At 36.7% G+C, this 23,214-nt stretch overlaps 2 protein-coding genes across 2 annotated transcripts; one reads left to right on the plus strand and one right to left on the minus strand.

Annotated features, from left to right (window-relative positions):
• Positions 1-1,049: 1,049 nt before the first annotated feature.
• On the minus strand, positions 1,050-5,903 carry LOC125272778 (OX-2 membrane glycoprotein-like). Its single transcript, XM_048197878.1, has 5 exons — positions 4,303-5,903; positions 3,844-4,185; positions 2,038-2,337; positions 1,759-1,857; positions 1,050-1,651 (listed from the first exon to the last, which is right to left on the minus strand). The coding sequence occupies exons 1-5, from the start codon at positions 4,487-4,489 to the stop codon at positions 1,620-1,622; spliced, it is 960 nt and encodes a 319-aa protein (XP_048053835.1). The 5' UTR covers positions 4,490-5,903; the 3' UTR covers positions 1,050-1,619.
• A 3,820-nt stretch (positions 5,904-9,723) lies between these two features.
• Positions 9,724-19,661, plus strand: mpc2a (mitochondrial pyruvate carrier 2a). Its single transcript, XM_048197880.1, has 6 exons — positions 9,724-9,876; positions 9,966-10,242; positions 13,525-13,565; positions 14,296-14,380; positions 14,850-14,961; positions 18,703-19,661. The coding sequence occupies exons 2-6, from the start codon at positions 10,095-10,097 to the stop codon at positions 18,749-18,751; spliced, it is 435 nt and encodes a 144-aa protein (XP_048053837.1). The 5' UTR covers positions 9,724-9,876; positions 9,966-10,094; the 3' UTR covers positions 18,752-19,661.
• The last annotated feature ends 3,553 nt before the right edge of the window (positions 19,662-23,214 follow it).

Raw genomic sequence — 23,214 nt, forward strand, 5'->3', positions numbered from 1 at the left:
ATTGTACCTTTAAGTAACTACATGTACTTACTATAGGGTTAGGATTAGGGTTTGGTTTGGTTTAGGGTTAGTTGCATGTAATTATGCATAATTTATAGTTATTACTATAGTAACTACATGTAACATACGTAACAATGACACTGTAAAATAAAGTGTTACCCTAATTTCTGTAATTGCAACACACTTTTGACCCATCCCTTACACCTCAACCCACCCTTAAACCTATCCATACCACCACACTCCCTAACCCTGCCCCTAAACCTACCATCACTGGGGTTTAGACCATGGTCACGTACGAATTAGCCACCTCGTAAAATATGTTCGTATTGGTTGTGAGATAGCGTTGGTCATAAACATCAGGGATGGCATGAAGTAAATGATTAGAGTCAGGGATGGCATGAAGTAAATGATTAGAGAATTTTCATTTTTGGGTGAACTATCCCTTTAATGTGTCAGGTTTGAATGTGAATGAGAGGGAAGGCAAGACTTTTAGTGAATAACAATTTAAATTTAATTCCGTGTATAACACAAAAATATTGTATGGATTAAGAAGGAATATGCACTACTTTTTTTGGTAGCTATTTTGTCTTTGCAGTTTGACAGTACTGGCTATTCACTTTCGTTATAGGGAAAAGAACAGCCTGGACATTCTGCAAAAGATATATTGTCTTTTTTAATGGGGCAAAAAAATCTTAAAAGGATTTAACTGATTACTGATGCACTGCATATGTAAGAAACTGAAACTTATTTCTGCAATGAAAGGAACTGAAAGCAAAACATTCCTTCTACATTTGTACTTTAGGTACTTTTCTTTCAGGATAAAAAAACTGTACTCATTGTGTGATTCACTGGAATGACTGTCACTGGATATAAACAGGATACTGTTTACATGTCATTGGTATGAGAAGATGAATGGAATACTTTTCCAGAGTATTGCTGGCACGTTGCAAAAAGACAAATGACGGCAATGACACATTACAATGGAATTTCATAAGAAGTATGCTATTGTTATTGGTGGGTTAGCCATCAAATGATCACTCTTGGGAATATTTGGCTCCATCAAACATGTTTTATTAAAGAATTTTGAGCATTATGGACAGGTCACCTGTGGCTTTGTTGAACAGCATGACAGTGTGTTGTAGATCAATGGAAATGACTTTGACTGCAATAGCATTTACACATTTTCATGTCTGGCTCAGTTGGTTTCAGTACCAGATATGGACTTATGGACTATACATAGTATAACTGACAACGAAGTTTCTATATGTTCGACTAATGTATAAAACACAGAATTCACATATAGCAAAAGGGTTTGGTAAAGAAAATAAATAAATAAAAAAATACTTAAAGACAGCCTGCTGTAAAAAAAATTTTCTCAAAATGCAATACACCATACTCACAACAATAAATAATACCAAATGTTAAGTAGAAAGAACTTTTCATTAAGTCCTTAAAGTGCAGATGCAGGATGTAGAAACTATAGATACAGACTTTTTCAGGTGAACAGATATTATTTATACAATTATATTAACATTAGCTTATTCATGAATGTAAACAGTAGCAAAAGTAGCATAAAACAGTTTTGTAAATTCTGAATAAAGTGGCAGCTGACCAGTAGTTTATGCTGTACAAGCAGATTTCTGATCTTTATCTGGGAAAAAAAAGAAAAAAAAAGATTAATATACATATTTAACAATGCTGTTCTTTATGACAATAAATAAATGTGGTCCTGATAGAGAGTAATATTTTTCTACTTACTATTTAACTTTGTGTGAAGGTAGAAGGCAATAACGACAATACTGAAGATAACCACGACCAACATTGGAATTATATAACTTCTTAATGTGACCTTATTTTCTGTGAAAGAAAAACATTTTTGCATGTAAAGATTGATGAATATCGTTTCATTTAAAACATAAAAACACATCTTTATAATATTACCACTGCTTGCTTATGTTATTATTTTCTCATACAGTTCTTAATACAATAAGCCACACCCATCCAAACACTTATGTTTCATAAGTCAAATCAAGTTACCATTATGATCATCTTGTCGAGGCACGTAGATTTGGTAGCTCTTCTCCACATTGTCACTCTGAACCAAACATTCCACGTACTTCCCATGAAACTGTGACAGTGGAAGCGTGATGTTACTTGTAATGGTGGTTGAACTGTCTAAGTTGAGGTTTGTGAAATTATTTGACATGAAGTTCATCTCGTTCTCTGCGGATTTCCACTGGATTGTTGGAGCTGGTTTACCAGTGGCTGAACAAGAAACTACAACATTTGTATCAGAAGTGGGTGAAGAATTCACTTCCGCTGTTATTTCTGTGATACCTGGAAAATAACAGCAACATAATTACTTAAATAGAATCTTTTAACACTAAACAATAAATAATGTGATATCCAAAGCTCAAAATGTCTATTAAAGTATATACTGTACTATCTTAACCCTATGATGCTGACACTTGCTTTCATTTTTCTGGAACTGGAAACTGAATGAAAGTCTTGTTTTGATGGCCATTATCATTCATGTGTACCTTCTGATTGCCACCATCCCTTATGAGTTTGCGCATGTCTGTATTATCTTGGATAAAACTCCTTGTTTTTCACTTACACAACTTATACAGTACACTTAACATACTTTCTGTTTCTTATTGACCAATTAGTGGAGACTGGAGCTAGTTTACACTCTTTTTACTTCAGGGAATATTTCTCAGGGTAGGCTTATACTTTTGAAAGTCTCGACTACAAAAAGCTATTAAAGTGCCCCTATTATGCTTGTTCAGATATTATCTTTCATGTAGTGTGCAATACAACTGTTTGGGAATGTAAAAGGTCTGCCAAGTTTCAAAGATCAGATTTCATCGGTTTTCTCCCAAAAGAAAGAACCGACTTTGAGTCGTCAGTAATTCCGGTCTTCCTGCACAAGCCTACATAGGTTTGTAACAAATTTGCTTAATGCCAGCCTATGGTCTTCATTAGCTCCTGTATACAATGTCTACTTTGACGCTTAAATATTGTAGTTGTAGCTGATGCCTGGAAGAGTTTGGTTTCTGTTGTCAAAATGCTGAGAAGACAGCGTGTTCTGCACAGCGAAAGCAAATGTACTTTGCATGCACTTCCAAAGTATGAGGATGTGCTGAGTCAGTAAAACCGAAGCCATTGTTACTGTCCGAACGATACAAGTGCTGAGGAAGCGTCCGTGGTTTAAATTCAGATTTGTTTCCGACATGCGGCGTAAGCGGTAGACTCCTGAGACACAGCTGAATGGGCCATCTGACCAATAAGAGTAGGAGTAGTAAGAGAGTAGTAGTAGAGTAGTAAAAGAATTTTTTGACATTGGGTGCATGTAAACCTTCTGTTGGAGACCTCCAAAATGAAATTAGGAAAATTTAAAATAGCATAATAGGGTCACTTTAAACATTCCCACTATTATTGCCATGAAAATGATCATTTAATACACATCAACCTTGTGTCCCCAATAGTGTGAAATATTGTCAAACTATATGGAGTAAGTTGTCACAATGGGAACCTGACATTAAATAGCCTATTATAAGCCATTAATGGCTTTTCAGCCATTTCTAAAATGTAAAACAACCTCTGTTTTGGTAAAAATTAATTATAAAAAATTAATCAAATTACACATTTGAAAAACATGTGATACATAACCTTCCCCAAACTGATATGCCCAAGTCTTAAAATCAGTTAAACGTTTTGGTTAAAACCTGCCTTTTTTTTTTAAATAATCTATGTGTTTTTGACTCAAAATCTTTTTTAACTACAACGTACTTATTGAAATCTTTGTGATTTCAATTAGTTTGGTTGCAGGAGTTTACCTACCTTTAACAGTGAGGCACATGGTTTTTCGTATGGGTCCTGATGGATACACTTTGAAGGAACAAATGTAGCAAGCCTCATCTTCAAATGTTGTGTTTTTGATCTCAATAGACGTTGAATTAAATGACGCCCGGGTCAAAGTGACTTTACTGGCATACTCCTTATCCACATTATCCTGGAAGCGTTCGCTGAATGTTGCCAGAATTTGTACAGACTGATCCGCGCGCACCCGCTGCCAGGTGACATGTTTGACTCCAGACGGGTTTGGCAGCGTACAAGAGAATGAAGCATCCTGACCCACCACAACATCTGTGTCTCCTTGTGCTACAATTTCTGAAAAGTAAGCTGGGGAATAAAAAAAATGATGTTGTTATAAGCCTCCCACCATCTCCATCCAGTTTAGAAACATCCAGCCAGAGCAGTTTCAGATTTAGCCATAAAAATTAGGAGTCAATTACCGACCTCTTCTGAGCAAACTTAATATGATCAGAAGGCGCAGCATGTCTAATATGTTCTGGTTTCTATCTATGAACAGATACATATATAGCTTATCTGGGGAATCTCCCAAACATGTAACTGTATAAAAAATAAGAAGGGGAATTTTATGAGTGGCTATCAATGGCACAATACACTGGAATAAGGTTACCATTAATTTGAACCAAATGCTAATGTCTGCATTTCATATTTTAATATAGAGTATCAATTAGGCTATTAGAATTAAAAGATCGACTTCCTTAAAGCAAAGATACAGTTGCTATAAAACGTTGGCTTCATATTTAAATATGCTTAGTGTTGCATAGTATACCGGCCCCACCCCAAGTTTGTTTGGAGCGATCACGTTGTTTTATTTGCAGACAATAGTATGACAGTGCAAATACTTCTTTCTCTTTTCCCTTGAAAATTAAGACTAAATGGTGAGAGCAAAAAAAATCAGACATGCATTTATTATAAAAATGAATTTTTTTTCTGCATAATCAGTAAGGGTTCCTTTTTGAAAGAAATTAATACTTTTATTTAGCAAGGATGCATTAAAATTCAAATTTTTCAAATACTATTGTTTTTAACTCTATTTTTATCAAAGAATCCTGAAAATATGTATCACGGTTTCCACATATATATTAAGCAGCACAACTGTTTTCAACACTGATAATAATAAGAAATGTTTCTTGAGCAGCAAATCAGCATATTACAATGATTTCTGAAGGATCATGTGACACTGAAGACGATGCTGAAAATTCAGCTTTGCCATGACAGGAATATAATGCATTTTAAGATAGGCTACATCACAATATAAAATAGCTGCTTCAAATTGTAATAATTTTCCACACTACTACTGTTTTTACTGTACACATGCAGCCTCGGTGAGCATAAGAGACTTATTCTGATGGATGTCAGAATATCAAAGTGACATTTGCTAACAAATAACGCAACAAACTGTGACATAAGCGTCCAGATACTCTCTTTTGCGGCTAGTGGATGTGTTCAAATTTAGTTGGGATCAGTGTTCTGCAGCTACAGGTTCAGAACCCCTCCACCAAGACTAGTTAGTGCCCTCATTTATTTTGATGTTGTGTTGAACTCTTCTGATCTTTTGCATATGAGTAATACCAGTGATCATAATCGGTCATATCGATCTAAATGACCGATCTATTTACGATCTATATATCCACCTATCTATCTAGTAAATCTTTTAATAATTTCCGGGATTTTCTGGCAGGTTTGTTCCGGACTTTCCACAGATAACTTTCAGTAGCTATACAGTAAAGTACAGTATCCTACATGTGACTCATGACAAAAACACTTCCGCTTTTAAAGTATTTAGTCATGATTCTATATCAGTATTTACGATGTAAACGAACATGACGACTTGCCAAGTTTTGCAATCAACCCCCAAGCGTATACTCTTTATCAGAAATGCAAGCAAAACCGAAGTCCTAATTGTGTTTTCTTCTGAGTAAATTCAGAGTAATCCAGATCACGAGCATTCATCAGAGCTTGACAATATCGCAACACGAGAATGTGAACTCCGTCTGATTCATTGAGTTCCAGGAAGCACATGATTAGGAGGAAATAAGATAAAGCGGAATTTAGTGGCTTACGTGCTTTTCGTAAACCTGTCAAAATAAAAGATATGTTTACAAATGAACCATCCGGCTCTTAAATACTTTAAATTTGCTGCAAATGACATTACATAGCTTTATTTTTCACTTAAGACTTTTGCTCTTTATAATGCTGATTAATTTAATGAAACTGATATTGAATACTTTTGCTATTGCTGGTTTATAGAGACTTTCCCATTATAACGTGTTTTACCAGGGAAAACCTGGGAATGTTTAAATGTTTTTTTTAAATGCCTGTAAGCCAGTATTTGGGTGTGTCATGTTGTATGTCTAAACTTTGATATAATATTCCAATATTTGTCTGCTACAAATTAAAGTAGTTTATAAATCTTCTACTTAGCCCTAAACTGTGTGAATTCATGTCGAGTACACAGGGTATAGACAATAGAAGTATAGAAAGTGTTACCAACTTTCTCTATCCCATCTAGTCAACCATGATATTCCAAGGTGTTTTTTTTTTGTTTTTTTTTTACATTTAGGTTTTAAATAGATGATATCTACTCAAAACCTAAATGTTTAAAACTTTATAAAGTAAAATAACAAGCTTATGTTGAATGTGTATGGCAGTGGCACCAGAAGCTCATTACTTTATGAAGCTTTAAATAAAGATATTTGTCTTACCCAAACTCATCGATTTCGCTTCAGAAGGCCTTTATTAACCCCTGGAGCCGCGTCGAGTCTGTTTAATGATCAATATGCACTTTTTTGGACTTCAAAAACTCATCCTCCAATCACTCCCATTATAAAGCTTGAACGAGCCAGGATATTTTTAATATAACTCTGAATGTGTTTGGCTGAAAGAAGAAAGTCATATACACCTATGGCTTGAGGGTTTTTGGGTGAACTATTCCTTTAAGATGTATGGTTACGATCAAGATTTGGGAATGATTACCATTCAGCTGTGGCTTTGTTTCCCCCAGTGTTGCAGAAATTACACAACGAGTTACTGTTAGTGTTTATTTACTGTTCAAAGGGGAACTTTAAACTGAAAATACCAATGTATTACACACAAACAAAAACAACCAACCACATGTCACATGTTTTGTACTTAATGTGCAAGTGTGTGGATTGTTATTTTCTAAGACATATACAGTTGTTTTTTTATGCTATATACACTAGAGAATCATATTTTTCATACCAGGCAATACACAAAATAGAATCTTATTATTTTCACATTTACCCATATTCAAATGAATTAGGTGAGCCCAGGAATAAGCATGTTCCTATTCACTAAATGGTGTAAAGATGACTCCCCACCCCCACTTCCCCATGCTATATTTGGGGTAGTGCAATATAATTGCATTATGGTTTATAATAGCTCTTACAAACCGAATTCCGGAAAAGTTGGGACATTTTTTAAATTTGAATAAAATGAAAACTAAAAAAAACTTTCAAATCACATGGTCACAGGTCTCAAAATAGTTGGGATGAGGGCATGTTTACCATGGTGTAGCATCTCCTCTTCTTTTCAAAACAGTTTGAAGACATCTGGGCATCGAGGTTATGAGTTTCTGGAGTTTTGGTGTTGGAATTTGGTTCCATTCTTGTCTGATATAGGTTTCCAGCTACTGAAGAGTTTGTGGTCATCTTTGATGTATTTTTCATTTAATGATGCGCCAAATGTTCAAAAGATCTGGACTGCAGGCAGGCAGGACTCTTCTACGATGAAGCCATGCTGTTGTAATAGCTGCAGTATGTGGTTTTGCATTGTCCTGCTGAAATACACAAGGCCTTCCCTGAAATAGAAGTCATCTGGAGGGGAGCATATGTTGCTCTAAAACCTTTATATACCTTTCAGCATTCGTAGTGCCTTCCAAAACATGCAAGCTGCCCATACCTTATGCACTTATGCACCCCCATACCATCAGAGATGCTGGCTTTTGAACTGAACGCTCATGACACACTGGAGAATCTCCCTCCTCTTTAGCCCGGAGGACACGGCGTCTGTGATTTCCAACAAGAATGTCAAATTTGGACTCGTCTGACTATAGAACACTTTTCCACTTTGAAACAGTTCATTTTAAATGAGCCTTGGCCCACAGGACACGGCTGTGCTTCTGGACCATGTTCACATATGGCTTCCTTTTTGCATGATATAACTTTAGTTGGCATCTGCAGATGGCACGGCAGATTGTGTTTACCGACAGTGGTTTCTGGAAGTATTCCTGGGCCCATTTATTAATGTCATTGACACAATCATGCCGATGAGTGATGCAGTGTCGTCTGAGGGCCCGAAGACCACGGGGTCCAAAAAAGGTCTTCGGCCTTGTCCCTTACGCACAGTTTCTCTGAATCTTTTGATGATGTTATACGCACTGTAGATGATTAGATTTGCAATTTGACGTTGAGGAACATTGTTTTCCACAATCTTTTTATGCACTCTTTCACAGCTTTGCCCATCTTTACTTCTGAGAGACTCTGCCTCTCTAAGACATCCCTTTTATAGCTAATCATGTTTCAGACCAGATATCAGTTTACTTAATTAGTTGCTAGATGTTCTCCCAGCTGAATCTTTTCAAAATGTCTTGCCTTTCCAGCCATTTGTTGCCCCGGTGCCCCTGTAGCAGGCATCAAATTTGAAATGAGCTCATTTAGTGGATAAAAGTGTAAAATTTCTCAGTTTAAACATTTGTTTTGTTATCTTTGTTCTATTGTGAATATTGGCTCATGTAATTTGAAAGTCTTTTAGTTTTCATTTTATTCACATTTAAAAAAAAACTTCCCATCATTTCCGGAATACGTATTGTATAAAAATGTTGTTTCACTTTGTGTTATGTGTAAATATATCAGTCATGCAAAACCAACTGACTGCTAAATAACTGTATCAAGGTTGTGTAATTCTGTATTTTCAGATGATGTAGCCTATAGAGTACCTCAGAGATTACATGATTACGTGACATCACTATGCATTTTTCCCATAGACTTTTGGAAAATCGCAAAAAAATAAGCTCTGTGTTTAACAAAGGGTTATGACACATGTTTTGTCTATCAAGAAAATCTTTACAAGTTAAAAAATCACAAGCGGGTTATAACTGGTGTGTTTTATATCATAGATCAAAATGTGAAAATATTTAGAGGCTTTGTTAAGCGCAGACCTTATTTCAGGTGATTTAGCAAAATCCATTAAAAAACCCATAGACTTTAGGGCGATGGAACCGTAAGTCCTAAAATGCTAACTCGCTTCTGGGTTTTGCATACAAAACATGTCGTCTCTGAGGTACTCTATAGCCTACACTTTATTTTTATTTGTTTACAATAAAAAAAACTACAAATAAATTATGATATACTAAAAATAATAGTTAGTGTCACTGCTGCAGTTTGTCATTTGTTTTTTTTATTCAAATCTGTCATCCAAAATTGTGAGATGGTCCTCACTGCAGAGCACGAGATCCAGGGGCCGAGGTTGTATCCAGATCCAACTCCTCCCACTTTACATATCCCTAAACCTGCCCATCTCCACCCCTGGATCTGGATCCAACCCCTCCCACTTTACATATCTCTAAACCACCAGTCTCCACCGCCTGGATCTCGTGTGTTTTGCAGTGAGGGGCTACTGGAAATTGTAGGCTATTAACAATCAAGTAATACTAGCTGCGTATTAATAATAGCCTATTGATAAATAAATGTTAAAAAAAATGAGATTTCATAGCTTTTTCTTCATGGATTATTTAAAGATTTGAACAATTTTCTGCTCCAAATTCATTCTCTCTTCTTCCCGTTCGTTTCCACAAGCCAAAACGGGATTTTCACCACGTGTCGATTAGACCGATAGTGACATCTGCTGGACAGACGCCGCTACTAGCCTACTTTATGATGCACTAGTGCAGTCGCTTTAATATTCCACTAGGCTGTTACCTATTAATAGATCATATGACCACATTTTCCCTGTAGAGATCCAAGGAGCCCATTTTATAGAGTGAGAGATAGGTCATTTATTCATTCATTCATTTCTCACTGTATTATTCAAGATCGACCTCACGTATCTCATTGTTTGTGTTCCTGTAGGCTCGCTGCCTGTCACCAAGACGTGTTTTGATGATGGTGACATTGTGATAGGTCGTCTCGAAGGGTGGAGAGAAGGTGCGCAGACAGACGTAACTTCCCATCGACATCGTGCTCTGATCACTGCATTGAATGATTATGAGTAGCAGCAGACTTTATTTACGACTGCAATCATGTCGTTTTTATTCCGGTGGTATGAGGGCGACGTATCACCGGACCCTGGACAGGATCGAGTTAATGCTGCCGCCTAAATTAAGACCCATCTACAATCATCCTGCTGGTAAAGAAATTACTCTGCTCCTGTCTGAAGACACACATGAGATTTTAACCTAGCCAGTCATTGAGTAATTATTTTAAAGCATTTGTATAACTAATGTTTTCTATATCATCATCTTTGCGTCTTTTATTATCTCCGCGTAATGTTATTTGTCATGCAGTCATACAGTGACCCCTAAATGAATTTAGATACTTAAATGCATTAAACAAGTGGCATTTATTACAAAGAAAGATGGCACTAGCACATCTTTCATGCAAACATTTCACAGTTTAAGTTGTAAAGCAAATCAAATTTGACGTTAATTGAACACATCTATATGAATGAACTTCATCCATATAAAATAACCTTGGGATTACAAAATGGCTCAGAAAGCTTTTAGTTCTGAGAAAAGATCTAGGGTCATTTGTTTGCAGCTGCAATTTGTTTCATATCTTTCCATCTATGCAAAGAAATGCATACATTTTAAGTCTGATTTAAATATCAAAATACTTTTAGGGCCTGGCTTGGACAGTTTGAATGAGGTGCATCTCTCTGTCCCACTAATCATGTATTGTGTTGTATGGTGTCCTGTCCACCATAACCGCCTAGACCTGCACTGCGTCTGAAATCACTTACTGTCTGTGTTGGTACTTTATTTGAATTTGAACAAACCTTGCGACCGAAGGTATGTTCTATATAGTATGATTGTGGGTAGTATGAATGTAATCTGGACGTACTATATCCGCCATGTTGTCATTATCATGTGACCTACCAACGTCAGTTGCATCGCTTCTCCTCCATTCATAAATTCCCTTATGTGGCCTCATGGCATAGTATCCATAGTGTCCATCGTATGCACACCTCAGAATCTCACCGGAAGAAGTAGGTCACCTGGGGACTTTTCGCCTACTGATTTTCACAAACTATTTAGTAGGGAAGGATTCGATTTCAGACGCAGCGCTGGTTTCCTATTTGGTTCTTTCCGGAGATCTTGATGGAGTTGTTTGTCCCTGTGCTGTTGATGCTAAGGATACGTTTACATGACAATGCACTAAAAATGGATAAGTTTTTCCTTTGCGTTTTTCACGTACAGACGACAACATTGTCAAAACGATCCCTGTTCACATTGATCCGCAAAAACCACTAAAATGCTGTAATATGCTGCCAGGCCAGTAGTTGGCGATGTCACTTTGTAAAGAAACATGTGCTTATAGACTGAACATGTAATAGAGTACCTCAGAGATGACAAGTTTTTGTTTGCAAAACCCGGAAACGAGTTAGCATTTTAGGACTTCCGGTTCCATCGCCCTAAAGTCTATGAGTTTTTTTAATGGGTTTTTCTAAATCACCTGAAATAAGGTCTGTGCTTAACAAAGCCTCTAAATATTTTCACGTTTTGATCTATGACATAAAACACACCAGTTATATCCCAATTGTGATTTTTTTTTTTTTTAAACCTTTATTGTGTATTAAAAATGGCGGTTAACAAGTTGCTAAAAGGGAGACATCATCATGACAAACAGGACATTTGGACAGCATTTCTCATGAAAAAGAGGATAAGTATTCATACACAGCGCAGATCATAATCAGCGAGCATGTTTTAAATAAAGTTGTTTTTAAATAAAGTTTGAGGAAGCTTGGTGGTGGTGACGTTGAGCCACGACCATGGTGTGCTGTAGTCCATTTATAGCCTACTGTTAGCTTTTTATATCTGACAACTTTATTCAGGCTTCAAAATGTATAAATGTTGTGTTAACTTGTAAAGATTATCTTGATAGATAAAACGTGTAAGTGTCATAACCCTTTGTTATGCTTATTTTTTGCGATTTTTCCAAAAGTCTATGGGAAAAATGCATAGGCTTTCGATCGAGGGAACCCGTGCTCCGTTAACTTCCGAGTTGGCCTACAAAAACACGTCATCTCTGAGGTAGTCTATATGCATGCGCATGTCACTGTTTTCACGAGTTTGTGTTTTCAGGCCCCCAAAATGTAAATGAATGGCCATAAAGCATAAAAAGTTTTTAGTTGAAAACAGTGTCATGTGAACAACCCCTAATTTTTATTTAATAAACTTTTGAAAACATTTTTTCAAATGCAAGTTTTTGAAAATGGTAATGTTATCATCTCCATGTAAACTACAAAAACGCAAATTTATGAAAACCGTGATGTTATGTGCATGCAAATTATGTGTTCAGTCTATAGGCACATAGTGACATCACCAACTACTGGCCTAGTAATTCATTTACACAATAATGTCGTTTTGGGGGCCTGAAAACAGTGAGGTCATGCACATATTACATATTACATGTTCAGTCTATAGGTCTGAAGTTGATAGGTCTATAGTCCTAGTTGTTTCTTTACAAAGTGACATCGCCAACTACTGGCCTGGCAGCATAAAAGCATTTTTAGTCATTTTCACAGATCGGTGTGAACAGGGATCAATGTTGTTGTCTGTATGAGAAAAATGCAAAGAAAATCTTCGGTTTTTAGTACATCGATGTTGTGTAAATGTACCCTTAAAGGGTTAGTTCACCCAAAATTTAGTACTCACCTTCATGTTGTTAAACCGTAAGACCTTCGTTCATCTTTTTGAACAAAAAATAAGGATATTTTTGAGTCAATCCATGAGCTATCAGGCCTCAGATAGACTGCAACACTGTTACCACTTTCAAGGCCCAGAAAGGTAGTAAAGACATCGTTAAAATAGTCCATGTGACTACAGTCGTTCAACCTGTTTACAACGTCAACTGCGAAAGATACTGACATGGAAGAGAAGAAATTGTTGAATAAAGTCATTATTTTTGTTTGTTTTTATGCACAAAAAGTATTCTCGTAATTCATTAGATTAAGGTTGAGCCACTGTAGTCACATGGACTATTTTAATGATGTCTTTTGTATCTTTCTGGGCCTTGAAATTGGTAATTGTGTTGCAGTCTATCGGAGGCCACGGATTTCATCAAAAATATCTTAATTTGTGTTCCGAAGATGAACGAATGTCTTACGGGTTTGGAGCTACATGAGGATGAGGAATTAATGACAGTCATTTTTGGGTGAACTAACCCTTTAAGGTTTAAACATTGCTTGGACTACTCCAACACTTCTGGATGATAATTTCTTATCATATACTTGTAAGACATTTTTAGATGAATCTTATCTGATCACAAGCATTCTTCTTCTACAAGTTATTGAGCATTAAGAGCATTAAATAAAAAAATAAATAAAAAATTAACCAACTGCAAGTGAGTTTTTACAGTAGCACTTTGTCATAATTTCTCACAGAATCTTTTTTTTTTTTTTCCCCTCAAGGGCCAAAGACGGTTTTCTTCTGGGCACCTGTTTTTAAATGGGTGAGATGAGAATTGTTTTCCCCTCACAGTTGAAATATTAAAAATACACAAATATTAAAATAGAGCACTCATCATCACCTTTTACCATCTTTGGTTTTTACATGTTTGCAGTTCTATGGCTAAATTGTAGATTGTCTTGGCCTTGGATGTTTGTGTTTTACTTGATTATAGAGAATGCAATGAAAATGACTAGTTATAGTAGGGAATTGTTCATCATTTACTCACCCACATGCATTTTAACACCCATTCTTTCTTCTGTGGAACGCAGAAGTTCATAAAAGTAGCAGAATGTTGCTGCTCTTTCTATACAAGGAAACTGTGACCACGCCTGGCAAGCAAGTTTATTAAGGCGTAACTTAAATTTCAGTCTTGTCCTAACACATAAAATTGTTATGGCTTTGTAAGATTTGGAATGTAGCGTGGAAGTCACATAGACTACTTTTGTGTTGCTTTTTCGAGCTTGAGCTTCCCCATCTACATTCATTATATGGAAGAGAGCACCTAGAACACTCTGCTAAGCTTATTTTGTGTCCCTTGGAAGAGCGGTTTGTAAAGGCATGAGGGTGATAAGGATGATTTTTGAGTGAACTTTAGCTTTCAGTTAACAAATTGGCAGTGCAATTTGCAATTTGAAATGTTGTAATGCTGCGATAAATGCAATCATGAATTTCCTGCTGATCATGGTCTTTTGCCAAGCTCACTCTTGTTTGCTCTTTCTTTCCTCATGCAGGGTTTGGTTGTGGCTGGATTTTCTGATATGACCCGGCCACCAGAAAAGCTCAGTCTCTCTCAGTCCTGCGTCATTACAGCCACAGGTACTTGTTCAAGTGACATGACTGAGACTTGCTCAATGTTGTTTGGTCAAGATTTATCAACATCAGTAGCTGTTGTCAGTGTCCTCTAGATTAGAATATCTCATCTAAAGCCTCATAGTAACCTGAGATGAGTTTGGCTGAAAATAGAACTTGAAACGAACCCATGAAACTAAATATCTGAGCACTAGATCCAATTTGACAGTCAAGAAAATATTCTCTCTCTGTCTGTATTTCTGACTCTGAGAGAGCATTTCTGAGGCTGCTAGTCTTTTCTCTCAGCATATCGGTTTAAAAAAATTGGCTCATACTACGATTCAGTAGCTCAAGTGTGATCTTGGCCTAAGGTTTGACCTATATAAGTCTTAATTTAACAAGGCTAAGGCCTTAACCCACTTCACCCACACAAATTGTTGATTCCGCAATGAGGATTTTTATTTCAACACAGCGAATCTCTCTGGTTTCTTTCCAGGATTAATTTGGTCAAGGTACTGCTTGGTGATCATTCCCAAGAACTGGGCTCTGTTTGCTGTTAACTTCTTCCTGGGCATATGTGGAAGCGTCCAGCTCATAAGAATATGGAGGTTAGTCATTACGAGTTCTGTTCTAAGGTCAGCTTTGTTTACTACAATCAGTCAATACACACAGGAGACAGGCTTAGTCTTAAGGTTAAGCTGCAAAGACTTTGAGTTCAATGGTTTGGAGTTCAAAGATAATAACAAGTGACATATTTTTAAATGCATAACAACTAAGTAAAGTAAATCAGATCCCTTTTCCCCCAAAGTATTTATCTGACAGAAAATCAAGAATGATCTCATTTGGAGTGGCAAGTTACTACAGTTTTATTTATTTAATTTTATTCACCAACACTGACAGTTTGACTCATTTTTTTTAATTAAACCTCAAATTACTTGTTACGTAATGTTTTCACACTATACACACACACACAAACACTTGTTAATCACACTTGCCTTGGGCCTACTACGTATTTAGTACTAATATTTACTTTTGCTGAAAGACATTGTGTATCAAAAGGGTGTTTTTCAATTCAGTCATTGTTTACTGGTTGATTCCATGTGATGAATTGTTCAGTTTGAAGGTTAAAAGTTGCATAGAAGTTTTTTAATTATTTATAAAACTAATAAAATTAAATTTTAATGATTTTATAAATAAATGTATTTGTCTACATGTAAAGTAAATTTAGTTTTTTTTTTTTTAATTTTCAAGTTAGTAAATGTACTGATTCCTTCATTTTTAAAACTGCACTACTATAATAACACCCATATATTACAAAAACACTGTGGATTTTCATGCATAAGATATTACAGAATAGTCCAAGGGTGGGAAACTTGAGGTCCACAATCCTACAGAATTTAGCTCCATCCTTAATCGAACACATCTGCCTGTGATTTTTAGGTAATCCTGAGGACTTTGGTTTGATTTTTTTTTTGTACGATCCGCTGGGACCCGATATGAGATCCACCAATCAGAGATGCTCCTGAATCTCAATAGATTTTTTTTATTGGTTAAAATGAATTGAGGATATTTTTCCATGGGCGCTTGACCATAGGATCGGCTCCTATGTTGGTGGAGATTGTGAAGATGCCTTGTTATTATGTTACATGAATTTTATGGGAAAAGATCTTATGCACCCACATCCAGTAAGTCCAATGGATGGCGAACTGGAAGTAATGGAGAGTTTAGCACAGTTTCAACTCTGTCCTTTTACTTTTATGCAGATGTCATAATTACAGTAACTACGAGATTTCAACTTGTAAAAAGCGTTCATGTCCTCATAGAGCTCTTAAAGATATAGTTCATCCAAAAATGAAAATTATCCCATAATTTACTCAACCTCAAGTCATACTAGGTGTATATGTCTTTCTTCTTTCAGCCAAACACAATCAGACTTATGTTAAAAATTATCCTGGCTCTTCCAAGCTTTAAAATGGAAGTGAATGGTAAAAAAAGTGCATCCATCAAACTAGGGCTGACCGATATATCGCATGCGATTGTCACGCGCATTTCGTCAGTAAAGCCGGTTCCCTGATTACCGCTAAATCGCCATCACCTGCTTTCAAATGGAGCGGCATTTAATAGACAGAGCCGTAGATCACTGACAAGCTACGCAATATCGTGTTCATATCGCAGATGAATTGCCTTCGATAATGAACGCGATATTGCATGGCTTGTCAGTGAACTACGGCTCTGTCTATTAAATGCCGCTCCATTTGAAAGCAGGTGATGGCGATTTAGCGGCAATCAGGGAACCGGCTTTACTGACGAAATGCGCGTGACAATCACATGCGATATATCGGTCAGCCCTACAACCAACATAAAAGTAATCCATACGGCTTCAGGGTGTAATAAAGGCCTTCTGAAGTGAAGCTATGTGTTTTTGTAAGAAAAATAACCATATTTATAACTTTATAAACTATAATACCTGGCTTCCAGTAACGACCGTATGCTAGTAGTTCCAGTCGACCTGTAACCCGACACAAGACGCAATGGTGAACAGAGGAGAGAGCAAAACACCGGTCACAAATTAGAAGTCTAAAATGAGAATTTTTAAAGGGAAATGTCGGAGGAGCTTGACTTTGTTGCCCAGCCCTATTTGTTTGAACAGCGAGAGGTTTCTACTCTCACCTAAGCTTACGCTACGTCCTGCGTCATACGCCCGAACTCAACTCTCTCGTGAATGTGCGGACGGGTGTTAACGGAAGCTAATGATTACAGTTTATAAAGTTATAATTATATATAAATATAGATATTTTTCTTACTAAAATGCATTGCTTCACTTCAGAAGGCCTTTAATAACCCCCTGGAGCTGTATGGATTACTTTTATGTTGGACGGATGCGCTTTTTTTTGGGCTTCAAATAAAATGGCATCATTCACTCCCATTATAAAGCTTGGAAGAGCCAGGATATTTTTTAATATAACTCCGATTGTGTTTGGCTGAAAGAAGGAAGTCATATACACCTAGGATGGCTTGAGGGTGAGTAAATTATGGGATTATTTTCATTTTGGGGTGAACTATCCCTTTAATTACAACTTGTAAGCTGGGAATTATCTGAGAGCTCCTACTTGTACCATGTGACTGCTGCAGATTCTTTTAGGCATTGATACTGCTGCCATAAGCCCTATTCGGACGGGACTAGTTTTCCAAACGACGTTTGAGTAACAATTCTTATCAACCTACGTCTGTGATTTTATGTACGGATTCGGACGGGACTAACATCTCCGTGTTTATTACCGAGGTAGGAGTGTCTGTGTTTTACATGTGGGCATTTCAGAAGATCACGTGTTCAGAATGCACTTTGAAATATAAAGTAAAACGTCCTAACACATTTAGTGTTTTGTAAACATTTTTTAAAAATTGTAGTGTGAAAAAACTAAACATACATTTATCATCATGATTTAATAGAACTGGGTTCTTATAATAAACCCACTGGAATAAAAAGTTTTAACTTATATAATTTACATGTTATGTAATTAAGTGCAGAAATGAAAGTAATCTTACCTGAAACTGATATTACAGTATTACAGTATTTCTTGATTTTTTTTTTTTTTTTTTTTTTTCTTCGCAGTGTACCAAACACATCTACATCCATTATCGGTGCGCAAAAAGCAGAAACTTGAATACCGGCGCGATAGCGAGAGATTGTACGGTAGTTCACGTTGACCAAAACACAAAAGAAAAAGCGTTTTGGAAAAATTTTTCGGAAATCACAGATATTCGCATTCGGACGGGATTAGATTTCTCTGAGGACCGCCGAGTTTGACGAAAAACAGTAGGTAATTTGCTCTGGAATTTTTACAGAGGTCGTGTGAGAAAAAGACAGACATGGCAGATTCGGACGGGATTAAAATCTCAAAGTACGTCTGTGAAACAGAAATTTCTCTAACGTCCCCCTGTGAAACTAGTCCCGTCCGAATAGGGCTATAGAAATGCATAATTCCCAGTCTGAGGACATGAACAGCTCGAGTAGAACATTGTGTGTTGTCATCTCGAAATTATGTTAATTACAACATGGTGTGAACACAGCATTTCGCTCCAACCTTGATCAAACTTGACCTGCTTATAACTTTCTAGTAATCATGAAGACCTTGATTAGCTTGTTCAGGTGTGTTTGATTAGGGTTGGAGCAAAACTCTGCAGGAAACTGCAGGTTAAAAAGCGAGAGGTAACAGACTGTCATGAATGTCATGAAGACATGTGTTCCTGTTCCCAGCAACCTATTGTGTTCATTCAGCACTTGCAGTGCTATGGCTAAACCATTAAGCATTCAAAAGGAGTGACGCACTTTGTATTTGTGTGTGTAGGTACAACCAACAGCTAAAGGAGAAAGGAGAGGAAGTGCAGCAGACTTGAATTGCCATTTAATCTGACAGAAGTGGAGCGGTGAACAAGTTTTGCTGTTTTTTTAGTTAACGTACTGTCAAAGCAATGAATCAGCATTTTGCACACATAATGTTATATAGATCAAACATATCTGTGTAAAATAGAAAAAAAATGTCAATCATATTATTTAAAATGTTATCACGTAAAATTGTGATATGATGATTGTAATTCTGGTGTTCTTGATTGTATACTGTACTTTATTGTTATCCATTTCTATCAATTTATCAGTTTTAAAGGGGTCATATCGTAATAATAATAATTATAATATGTTACTGGAGTTGTGCCTATAATATTAATGTTTTTTTGTTTTGTTTTTTCTTGTTTTGTGCCAAAACAATCACAATTTAGTTTTTTTTAAGACTTAACCTAAAAATTACTCTGTTGTATTCCTCATTGTTAGGTCGCTTTGGATAAAAGTGCCTGCTAATTGAATAAATGTAAATGTGTGATACAAACTGCTAAGATCAAATTGAAATGTCCAGGGATATTGTTAAAAATAAGAACGCAGTGTTTTGTGTTTTTCCAGTACTTAAAGTTTTTTTTTTTCTCAAAAGATTAAGGGTAATTTGATTCCTCGTGATGTGACCCCTTTAAAATAAAAAAACTAATGGTCATATGACAAAAACTAACATCCTGCATGAATGCACTGTATGACAAATTGTTGTCTGTTTTGCATTAGAGAGCTCAGATGAAAACAGGAAGTGGTTAAAAGGTATTACCAGATCAGACACAGACTTTGCTCTTTCACATGTACAGAACAGACACACAATGATAGACATGATGTTTTAAAGTGTTTTTGTTTGTAGCACTTTATTGCACATAATGGTAATATCTCTGTCTATTTGTGCATTTATTAAATCAAAGCTGAAATTACATTGAATAATGGGACAAAAGACTGTTTTGTAATCGCACATCCTTGCATTTTGAGCACAAAGAGCACTTTTCTCCAGAGCTGCATCCTACACACTGGGTTTAAGGGTCATTAAGCACCGTACATTTCCAGACCCTCTCCATTGCTAAATCAGGAATCAAGGGTGTATGACAAACGCATCCACCATTTTGTTCCCTCATGCTAAATTTGACCCGTTAATCCCCTTTAAACCTGTTTTCAGTGTATCCTACACACCGACTCTAAATTAAGTATGCAAGCCGCTGAATCATCCGTCTGTCTCAAAACTTATACGTCACACTTCACCTCTGCAGCCCACTCTCTTGTCAGATGTGAACAGCATAGAATAGAAATTCTGTGTTCTGCTTTCTGCATGAATATCTACTGTATGAGTAATTTTATAAGATTTATGTTTGCATTTATGTTTAGCGATTTGTTACAACACAAACAATACGTAATATAGTCACCTAATCAGCCAAATAATTAATTTGTCTGTTGACACTGAAAGCAAAAAATGTTTAAGCCCTGGGTACACTTCGTTTTTTTACACGTACGCTAGTCTACGCGCACCGTCGAACGCACAGCCCTTGGAAAGTATACTTCATTTGACTCGTACGCATACACAGATGTTCGACGCATGTGCAGTTTTGAGCAATCTATCGCCACGAGTTACAACCCACGTAAACATATTCGTATTCTTTCATGCTAGAGTTGTGGGTACTTTCTAACCTCTTCGCACAATCTCTCGTATATGTAGGCCTCTTTTGTCGCTGTAGCTTGCATGTGTTCCGGTCTGTTCTGTTTATGCAGTTTTTCCTTGACTACCTTGTGAATCGACGCCCCCAGGGCACGGTTGCCACCTTGTGGATAAGCTAATTATTGCAAAAAAATAAAATAAATAAATGCGCCTGTGCGTACAAATTCGCATAACGTGCACTGTACGCGTAAAAAGTGAACTATACTTGGGGCTTTAGACCCAAGACCCATTTTGGACCAGTGACATTTTACAGTGAGCAGTGCTAGAGTGACGCAGGAGAAATAAAGTAAAATAGTGTTCATAGCGCTTTTCGCTTCACAACATTAAGTGATAAAATAGTGCTGCAGTACAAACATTGTTACATATTGTTGGAACAATGACTGTCAAATGCCACTTTTTATTTTTTTGATTGTGTGCTTATATGCTAAATAAGATCTTATCTCAACTGTTGCAGTAAGCTGCGATGGTGTTTTTAGCTGAGCATTGAATACAGAGAATGAAGAACATGTGCTGTGTGAAAAGATCGAAGGTTTATATAGCTCAGACTTTGCACCGGTTCACCTGACTTGAATGCCGACTCTGTGCTGAAAGAGTTGGCAGTTGTGAGGGCAAATGATTGAGTAAATATTGAGAGAGAGTCTCATGAACACAAATTGGCCTGTTGGTACACTGAGTTTTGGCATTTGTTGTGTTGAAGTGAGAAAAGAATGAATGTAATTTGAAAGATGTAGTCATTGAACGCATTTTATGCCAAAGCAATAATAAATGATCCACAGTTTAGCCCACATTTCTGTTGTGCTCACTGTGTGAAGAGTTTTGAAAGAGTGACCCAAGTATTGAGAAATGGGTCGTTAAAAAAAAAAAAAAACTGTAATAGGCTAAGTGTAAATGCAACTGTAAAGCTGTTTAAGTGAAAATATGTCTTATGTTTATGTCATTCATAATGCTTCATGGGATAAATTTGTTCATTTACTAATATGAAAAAATAACCATGGTTTTACTATGAATAAAACTAAAAAACTATGGTTATTGTAGTTATTCCATGGTAACCACAAATGGTTTTGCTTCAAAAAACATAGTTTAACTATGGTATTTGTGTGGTTATACATATGGTAATCAATATGCCAAAAAACATGGTTAATTGTCGTACAGTTTTTAAGTAGCCTATTTTTATTTTTATTTTAAAGCTGTAAATAATCTGTAAATTATCTTTTGTATAGACAAAATAGACAACAAATACACAATTGCGTGAAAACTGATCTGTCCAACACCTTAAATCTCATTAATCTGAGCTTTTATAGAAGTAATTTGTGATCAAATCTCTCAGGTAATGTATGCAGGATTCACACATACTTTAGCCTGTAACTGAGCCCGAGGCAGTTTAAGAATTAGGCCGTCACAGGTGTGCTCTATTGTCTATTTTTCATGAGAAGTCAAATAGGTACAATTAAAAGATTTTCACTTCAGCTCACTGTTGCCTTGGTAACGTGACCAACCCATCATCTCGTGCTTTCAAGGTCAAGCCTTAAATTGCTGCAGTGGCAGTTCCAATTCATCTCAGTGACATTTGACACTCTGTTCCATTCTCTTCATTGTCTCCGTCTTTCATTTTCCACATTGATGCATGAAATATACAGAAATACAATCCTTTCTCAGAGTCAGCGAATTTGGAGTATCTTGTGATGTATGTAAAGTATTCTTCGGTATTAATATGCTTAAGGGTAAGTGAAGTCGCAAGGTAAATTGACTGGCTCTAAAAATAGCATAGCAATCTGTCGTCACAGTCATAGTGAGTGTGTGTCTGTGTGTGTGTGTGTGTGTGTGTGTGTGTGTGTGTGCCGCCACCATAAGGGTAGACCTGCTTATCCCACCTGGTTTCCCCGTGCTCTTTTTCGTTCTTGCATACCTAGGAGTCGTGCACATGTTTGCACGTGTGAGTTTGGTGGAGGTGCTGCTGGGGGATGGTGCTGCATGAGACAGGAAGAGCAATAGGGAGCGCTGTTCTCTGAGGACGAACGCAAACAGCGATTAATGCAGTGTGAAGGACACTAGATCAGTGCTACTCGATCTCACCGCAGTAAAGGCAGGAGACCACCATATCCTGAGGAAGTCGCGCTAATATATTCTGCTTCAAAATGTAGACGTGTCTGTAAAATAAAAACAAGTGTGAATGAAAAGTGGCAGAAACAGGAAGCCATATGCTTGATATGAATAAATTAGCTTACCCTTGTCCATGTCACTGGGGACAAGAGCTTATGTGAACTTCATTATTTTGGGATTATGTTATGACTCATGCAAATTTATCTTGACTTCGAAATCCCTTGATGGTGGCATCGCCTAGAAGCTATTTAAAGTGACAGATGGCATAAAAAGAAAGTTCTGTTATCATTTACTCAACCTCATGTTGTTCCAAACCCGTTTCTCTTGCGTGAAACACAAAAGTAGATATTTAGCAGAATGTCCAAGCTGCTGTTTTCCGTACAATGATAGTGAATGGAGACCAGGGACAATCATTGTGTTAAAATAGCAGCTTAAGCATCCTAAAATATTCCTTTTTTTAGCAGTAGAAAGAGAGTCATACAGGTTTGGAATGAAGAGTGAGTAAATAATGACAGAACTTTTGTTTTTAGGTGAACTTTCCCTTTAATATAGAAATAGCTGGATTCTGTTGTGCGGAAGCTTATCTCAATGTCACCGTGAGGAATTAAAGTGTTCCTCCATTATAGGAGTCCTTTGTGGTTTCAAGTACCCACACAATTGTTCTGAAGAGGAAGGACAGGTCTATTT

This window comes from Megalobrama amblycephala, linkage group LG7, assembly GCF_018812025.1.
Source record: "Megalobrama amblycephala isolate DHTTF-2021 linkage group LG7, ASM1881202v1, whole genome shotgun sequence".
Lineage (NCBI taxonomy): Eukaryota > Metazoa > Chordata > Actinopteri > Cypriniformes > Xenocyprididae > Megalobrama > Megalobrama amblycephala.